We start from the raw sequence: 8,308 nt of genomic DNA, 5'->3' as shown, positions 1-8,308 counted from the left end.
TCCCCTCCCCTCCCCTCCCCTCCCCTCCCCTCTGATAGGGGACATAAGTGTCATCAAGATAGCAGAAAAAATCTGCTTTACAAGAACCTAAAAATCAGTCAGGACGTATTTCAAAAGCAACACTCGTGCCACATGTATGGGTGACAAGAGCACTTAAAGCAGTGGGGTTTTGGCAAGCTTGGGAGCTGAGACCCTTAAGGCACACGAGCTCATCACTGCTCCTTGCTGCCACAGCTGAGGGCCCACCAGTTTCACATGGATTTTGTTTGCCTTGATCAGACTGCTTCCGAGAGCAAGGCTTCATGCTTTGGCCAATTATRCGCTTTTCCTCAAGGCCAGGCAATGTGGTCACAACTCAGACATCTGGCCACAGACCTGCAGTGATGTGAGAGATGCATTCTCTTTGGAAACAAGAGGAATGTTGAATTTTGGCAATGGAGTGCCTCATCTGAGTTCCTTAAGACCACATAAGCAGTCAGGGAACGGTACTCAGATGTTGCATGACCTTTTCTTTGACCTTTAAGGCAACAATGGAAAAGAAAGGGAATTTTCCACCTGTCCTAACTGGCTCCTGTTGAGCATTCTGCTGTGTCTTTATAGCTCCTTAGGAGACAATCTGTTCCTGAGCACTGTTGTACATAACCACTCACTGAGGATACTCACTACCTCGTGTAGAGCATTTAAATATATTGTACAATTTAGTCTATTTCTAGATAGTGTATATAACAGCTTGTCTTGATGAGACATGGTAAGCAACAGRTAAGAGATAGCAAGGTTAATCTCTAAGTGTAGTTTTCCTGCCTGGAAACTTGGAGCAGAGGACAAGTATTCTTGGTTCCTTGTGTTCCTCACCAGGATGAATTCCCTTCCTCCCTGCAGCAGACTGTCTGTGCTGGGAGCTTACAGATGATGTCACCTCTCTAAAAATCATCCTAAGGCAATACCTTTTGACATACAAAGAACTGTATTGTTCATCTTAATTTGCTTGCTAAATTATGTTTTCTTAATCAAGAAGATCCTCATGGTGGCTTGCATGATCCCTTTAGGATGATTCATTGCAGGTATCATTTGTTTTGGAATCACTCTTAATCCTCTAGTTTAGCAATTAAATAAAAMCAGTACTGGACCCTTCAACTGCATCTCTGCACCTTTGGGTAGCCGGTTTAGGTGTGGTTTCCTTGCCAAATGAATTGTTTTCTATATTGCCTGTGTTACAGAATGAAACAAGAGCAGCTCATTACATCTCATTATCGCTCTCTTAGTCCTCTTGTTTTGTAATTAAATATAAAATGGTATTGCCCAGCCCTGTCGCTGCTTGCCGGCTTGCAAGATGCAGCAAAAGAGAGCATTTGCAGGGGGATTCTCTTGGAGAAAAGCTTCCTCTGTGCTACGTGCCCTTTAGCCTGCACTCAGGTTCAAAGAGTGCAAAAAGCGAGTTCTTGCTCAGAGCACGTTCACTTGTGTACACAGCTTTCCTCAAGTGCCAGCCCTATTCCTGCTTTCAGGYTGGCAAGATGCAGCAAAAGAGAGATTTTATAATCAAAATCTCTCGAAGGAAAGCTTTCTCTCAGGTCTCCCCACCTCCCCCCACGTTATGCTGCATTCRGGCTCCAAGAGTGAGAAAAGCGAGATCTCGCCCAGAAAAGCTTCACCTGACTGGGAGGCTTTCCTGAAACGCCAGACTTACCTTATTTTTCGTAGGGAATTTCCCATCCTTCCACTGGATATCTGCGCCCTTGGGTAGCCAATTTTTGTGTGGTTTCCTTGCTGGCTGAATTGTTTTCTGTACTGGCTGTGCTACAGAAGGAAACTCAGTGACCAAAGCGATAGGTATCTCACGGTAAGCATATGCAGCACTCAGATGCTGTGCATCTAAAAAAGCCAAAAACCACCCCAAAGCCTGCACTGCAGACAAACATTAACATGTGGGGGTGGGGAAGAAAGAGATGTGGAATGGATGAGTGATGTGGCTTCCTGGGTTGTTGGGGTGAGCTGGTGGCCTCCACAAAATGACTTGTTGTGACAAAGTGTGTTGCAGAATGGAGTCCCTCTAGGTTCCCATGTCTGAAATAGCAACTTAAGGTGCTTTTGGCAAGAGGAATGTACGTGCCTGGCCATGCTGCTTTTCTGAGAAATGCTGTGACAAACTGAGTCATGAAAACCAAACACTTCAAACCCCAATGAAGCCTTTGCTACTGAAGCTTTCCAGTGCAGGTTTTTTGTGCTTCTTCATCTTATTTTTGTCCTTTTTTTTTTTTAATTATTACTTTTATCCCGTTTTTATTTCTCTTGAGCTACAAGGAAGAAGGAAAACAGAAGAACCAGAAATGTAATTCTGGGGAATTACAACCAGCAGGGCTGGTTGGCTGGGGAGRAAGCAAGTTTTGGTTCACACATTGTAATTGCAGTATGTTGCTGATAATGAAAAATAAAATCTCTGTAAGACTTCGGGTGTCTGCAGCAATTACATCAAACCTCAGTGGTAAGAAGTGTTGGGCAGTTAACAGGGCATTCTAAGAACACTTTCTTCGGAGCATGTGGGTTTGCAGATAGAGACACCACTACGAGCTCGGTCTCAGCTAAGCAGCCCCCTCCTTTGTTGCTGCTTTGCACTTTGCTTGGCAGCCCAACACCAGATTTCAGCAACAGGAGCTGGAACTTGCAGCTGCCAGCAGTGTGTCAGCAGAGCAAGGGAGTCCAGTTTGGGCAGAGATCACAGATCAYGTACCTCCAACTGTAACACAGCAAGGATACACAGCTGGGTCTGCATACAGACTRCCCTTGTGTCCTCTGATCTGAGCCCTGTGCTCAAACACGACAATTTTTCTGTCACCTTGCCCAAAGGAGCATCACCTGGTCCTGCAGCATCCCTTGGCTTTGCACTGCCACAGCCTGCCCCGATGCAGTGACAGAAGCTGCAGCACATGTTGGTAGATGTAGCTGCTGTCTGTACCTCAGCATGATGCAGCTCTCCAAACTCAGCTGGGATGTAGAGGRATTTGCCATACACAGGCACTATGTAAATGCATTATAAAGTTCCAGGCCTGTTCAACTGCATTTGACAAGCATCTTCCTGACAGTGTAACCTACAACTAGAGCTGAGGAAACAGCCCCCAAAGTGGATTAAACCCTCTCCACTTGTTCTGTTCTCTTCACAGGCAATGTTTTGAGAGGTGGCACTGAATCATTCCAGAAAGGTTGGCAGTTGTCCAGTTAGCCTGGGCTTGGATGGTTGAAAAAACAGTGGTTTAGGCTGGTGGTTGACAAACCAATGTTTTCGACTATAATTGTGCCCAAGTGACTCCCCTTGGCTAATTTTCTGGAAGTTCAACTATGTGAATTATTAATTTTATTAGTCACTTGGTCTGTGGGGAAATGCTGGCATTTCGTGACTGTGCAATTCTTGTATGTTCTTTTTTAAACCTGGAACTAAAGAGAACATCCTGGTGAAGCAGAAAGGAAGAAAATAATATTAATCACTGAGCTTTTCAAGCAGTGATTGCAGAACAACTTCTGCCTCATTTATCCCCAAGCTTTCACTGTCTTTGGAATGTGGCTGAAGCTCAGTCACGGCATGCAGTTCTCAGAAATGAAGATGTTGTGCAACTGAAGGAGAAGAGCTTGGGATCGGACTGAGAGGGAAGGAGAAGGTCTGTAATCCACCAAAGGTCTATGCAAAGATGAACCKAGAAGGAATCCATGCACTTGAAGGTACACTCACAAATTTTAAGCAAGTGGTTGGGTTAATGGATCTCCCATTGTGAGTAAAATGTCATTTTTTTAAGTAATTAATCAACTGCTGATGTTGCCTGGTCCCTGGAGAACAGGGAGAGGTCTGACAGAGATGCTGCAGCAGTCAGATGTGTGTGCAAACACCCACTCATGAAGGCTGCTAGGGAGGTCCCTGCATGCTCAGGAGCTGTCAGAGGAAAGACAGAGCTTGCAAGAGGCAGCGAGCACACAGAGCTCTTTACCACCAGATGTACTGGGTGTAGAGGGGTGCTGTGAACAATTTAAAGCCAACAAATYTCTCTGACCACAGTAGCCATCTCTGTCCCTTGCTAAGACTGAAAGTTTGCTCTTCACTGGAAAGTGTTTCTTTTAGAAGCACACAAGTTTTTAAAGGTTCTGAAAGATTAGAGTGTTTCTGGGAGGAAACAAGATGATTAAAGCTGACAAGAATACTTCTTACATGTCAGCTGGGCTTGCAATTCTAAAATAAAGTGCAGTTCCTGTTATGATCGCTAAGTGGCGACCTCACATTTTAAGAAGGCCAGAGAGCCCTTCCAGAAATTTTGCAGGAAAATGCAGCTATGAATGCAGCTATGAATGAATGCAGCTATGAAAATAAGGAAAGGAAAATAAGATACCTCAAAGGAAAAAGACAATCATGTGAAGCAATTGCATTTTGCAGACTAATGGGAATGAATTACTGAACCTAAAATTATTTAATTAATTATTTGAAGCAAAAGCAGACCATAAAGAAAGGGTTTTTTAGAGAAATACTTATACCTGAACTGTTTCTGTTTTCAGATTAGCTACCACTAAGGAGAGAAAGAACCATCAATGTGAAAGCACATTTGAGAATTTCTTGTGTCACGTTATGGTTTGAGCCTGCTGGCTTCCAACTGATTTGCATAATTCAGGGCTAATTGTGAAGCCATTCAACTGAGCGAAAACATTTTATTTGCAATCACAGTCATTTGGAGTAAGAATTTGCAAAAATGTAAGCCACCTTACCAGAAACCAGAAACATGAAACACAATTTACCATTAGAAGTTTGATTAGCAAATGAAGTTTCACAGTGTGGCTGCCCCTCTGCACCGTGGGTGAGCCACCCACGGAGTCTGGTGGTTTCAGGAGCGTGATCACAGCCCACGCAGAAAGGAGAATGCAGGCATAACAATGACAAGGCAAAAAGGCACAAAAACAATGACTCAGACAAGTTGTGTATGTCATCTCAGGTGATGGTGGAGGGGAAGGGGTGTGCTTGTGGAACGGCAGCCCTGTCTTTCCAAGGAACGGGGCTGGGGAGGAATCACACTCCTGTGGAGATGGGAACAATCTCAACAGAGGAGAGGTGAGAGCAAGGCTCTGCTCTTTCCCTAAGTGTGACCTAGACCCTGAGTCCAGCACTTGGTTTGCTTTGCTCTCCTCAGCCTAGAAAAAGAGCTACATTACAGAAGCATCAGCAGCTCCTGCATCCTCACTGATTTACAGAAAGGGTGCAGACACCTAMCTGGGTCCTCTGAGGCACATGTAGGGCCATTTGCACTACTCATTGCAGCATGGCCTTTCCTGGAACTCACATCAGGGCTAGGGTGGCCTTTCCTTCAGCAACCCACAGACACTGGGTACTCAGCAAGCTTAGAAATCTGTGCTTGCATTGAGACATTTGTGAAAACCCAGCCTTTAGGACAAAGCCCTCATGAAAAACCCAGTACCCCTGTCTGCTCAGCAGCACAGCTGGGAAAACCTRAGTTTCTGGCCCTGACATTTGTTTCATAAAATTCATGTGAGTCTCATAGAGGTAGAAGGTTTTTTATGAGGCACCATTTACTGTAGCTGCAGAAAGGGGAATGCCCTCAAGTCAGAACGGAGTGTATAAAAAAGGGGAAGCAGCGCTCAATGCATCAGTCGGTCAATCCGCTGAGCGCACAGCTGCGATGATGATGGTCACTTGCCTGCTCCTCTCCAGCATTTGGACAGCTGTTCCAGGTAACTCCCCTGTCTATCTGGGTGTCTGTGTCATTATCCCAATGGTGTGAGGGACCTCGGTGGCTGTGCCAGCCTCCTTCTGTGCTGCTGGGTGCTGCAGTCCCCACCTTGCATCCTCCTGGGGAAGCCCAGAGGTGACATGGCACTTGTGGCACTGTACTGCTCACTGGGAGCTTCAGGCATGTCACTGCTGGTTGTAGTGACAGCATCCACTTCCTAATTTACCACCATTTATAAGTTCCAGAGAAATGTATAAATTTATTGCAATGGGCAAATTGTAAAGCAGGCAAACTGTGCTTGTAGGTATTTGCTCAGGCCATCAGAACATGGGTGTATTACACTAGTTTTATATTTAAAAAATCGTGTTGAAAAGGCTGAGTTATTTCAAACCAGGTTCTGTGATCATGGTTTGTAGTGCCTATGGCACTGCTGAGATCTGGAAGGGAGATCTGTCAAGCACAGCTTGACAACTGGCCTCTTGGTGTTTGATGGAAATCTGCCTGCCTATGGTCACAGCCAGAATCTCAGAGCATTTTGTCAGGTGGGTTAGCCTAGTGTGCCTCTGGGCAYGGCAGACAGCCTCGTTTCCCTTTAAAGTCTGCTAAGGTATTTCTCTTTCTTGTAGATTGAATTATGTTTTCAGTGCTGCAACTATTACTGCTGGTATCTCCCTTCCCATTCTGATGTGCACAAATAAACTGTAAAAACTATTGTCCCAAGGGAGCTGTGGAGCTGAGCTATTATCCCAAGAAAACTGTGGAGCTGAGCTATTATCCCAAGAAAACTGTGGGGCTGAGCTGTCAGCTCCATCTTACCTGTACCCTTAACAGTTTTTCAATGTCTGTGAATTGGGGGAGGAGATTGACTGTTTTCTTCTTTTCCCTGGAGATTTTCAATACCATGGCATTTGTGCTGTGAAMGTTTTCTGCTTGTGGGCCTTCAACAGGGTCTCCTCTGCAGCTGCTTCCCAGCTGCATGTCCTCGATGCTGAGATAATAGGATAGATGCAGTTTGCCTCTGGTCCTCCCTACCTTGCTTTTTCCTTCTGTCTTTCTGTTCTTTGCCAGTGTCTGTGAATACACGGTGTATAGTGAGATACATAATAGTGTTTAGCAGTTTTACTAATTAGCTTCACCCTATGCCCCAGGAGGGCTAAGAGGGTGGTATTGGGCCAACAGATAYTTGGTTGTTAGCATGGCTGAAAGTTTAGGGAAGCTCTCTGAGGGTGCCCGTGGGATAGCAGTTCCAGCAGACAGAAATCAGCGGCTCCCAGCACTAGGGCTGCCTTTCTCCGTGGTGCAGCACAGCTATCAGGCTGGTGAGATGCTTGCTGTGAGAGGGGGCAGGCCCAGTGAAACACTCTGGTAGTTCTTTCAAGCTGCATTTTCAATTTTTCCCTGGATGGAGGGATCGAGAAATCCTCCAGAGTTCCTCTGCTCAGAAATGAGGGTGAGGGGCGGCGGAGGCCTCTGCTGGGGTCGGGCTGCAGAAGAGTGTGAGAAATGCTGAGTGTGGCACCTTCTTCTCCCACAGCCTCCGTGMAGGTGACCAACAGGAAGGTCCAGACAGTCCAGGCAGGAGGAAATGTCACTTTTTCATGCCAATCAGTCACGAAGGAAGATGTGATCCAGGTGACGTGGCAGAAGGAGACGGACGGGGCTGAAGACAACATAGCCACATACAGCATGATGAACGGCCCGAAGATTGCTGAGGCCTACGGCAGCCATGTGAGCTTTGCCTACATTGGGTTACAGGCCTCRGCCATCTCCCTTCACGGAGCCACCTTCCAGGATGAAGGATGCTACAAATGCATCTTCAACACATTTCCCTCAGGCGCTGTCACTGGCAGAACGTGTCTCAAGGTTTATGGTAAGGCACTGTAATCGCACACGGGCACTCATCTGAGGACCAAGACATTTTTTCTGGGGAAAAACCTTCCCTAACATTGCTATATAGATGTGGGGGAAACAGTTCAGCTTTCTCCCTGGCTCTTCTCTCCTCTCTGGTTTTACCTCTGATGGGAAGCCAGCTTTTAGCAGTTCTTTAATTTTCTTCCCTTTCAAGTCAGCAGCAGCGAGATTCAAAACTGATGCATAACCCATTACTTCCTCCAAGTTTCCCTGGCCCCCACTGTGCTGTCAGCTGCCTGGCCACAACCATGAACCCCGTGCTCCTCTGCTTCCTTTCATTGCTTCTCTCACCTCCTAATCCTGGAAATCAGGCCCTTTTTAACTTGCTCTGCTTTTGGTTTTTAAAAAATTGTGAAGAATTCCAAAGGCGAAGAGGCACACACATAATCAGGATAGCTGGAAGCTTATTTTGAAGCTAGAGTAAAAATAACTGTAGTTGGGCWGGGATTAGGAAAATTATTTTTTAAATAATTTTTTAAAAAAGAAGGCTGAAACACTGTACAGCTCATGGAATTTGACCTATCAATATCTTGAGCAGGTCAACATCAATTAGCTTAATGAAGAGAGTTGAAATAAATCATGAGTCAAGATAGCAACATCTGTCACCTCCACATGAAATCATCAAATAGCGAGTGCAACCTGAAAAAAAGACAAATAGATTAACTAAAAAAAAAATTTAA

At 45.5% G+C, this 8,308-nt stretch overlaps 1 protein-coding gene and 1 long non-coding RNA gene across 2 annotated transcripts in view; one reads left to right on the top strand and one right to left on the bottom strand.

Annotated features, from left to right (window-relative positions):
• The window catches only part of LOC130576859 (uncharacterized), a 7,171-nt gene extending 5,365 nt beyond the window's left edge, over window positions 1–1,806 (bottom strand). Inside the window, exon 1 of the long non-coding RNA XR_008965714.1 lies at window positions 1,688–1,806. This is a non-coding gene — a long non-coding RNA (uncharacterized LOC130576859). The remainder of the gene's footprint in view (window positions 1–1,687) is intronic.
• Window positions 1,807–5,650: 3,844 nt separating this feature from the next.
• LOC130576867 (OX-2 membrane glycoprotein-like) overlaps window positions 5,651–8,308 on the top strand; it is a 10,280-nt gene continuing 7,622 nt past the window's right edge. Inside the window, exons 1-2 of the mRNA XM_057371826.1 lie at window positions 5,651–5,718; window positions 7,252–7,587. Of these exons, the coding sequence (XP_057227809.1) occupies window positions 5,667–5,718; window positions 7,252–7,587 (388 nt within the window). The 5' untranslated portion in view covers window positions 5,651–5,666. The remainder of the gene's footprint in view (window positions 5,719–7,251; window positions 7,588–8,308) is intronic.

Source organism: Malurus melanocephalus, unplaced genomic scaffold (assembly GCF_030028575.1).
Source record: "Malurus melanocephalus ecotype Western Australia unplaced genomic scaffold, MMel_1.1 scaffold_159, whole genome shotgun sequence".
NCBI lineage: Eukaryota > Metazoa > Chordata > Aves > Passeriformes > Maluridae > Malurus > Malurus melanocephalus.
This window is presented reverse-complemented; position numbering and strand designations above follow the sequence as displayed.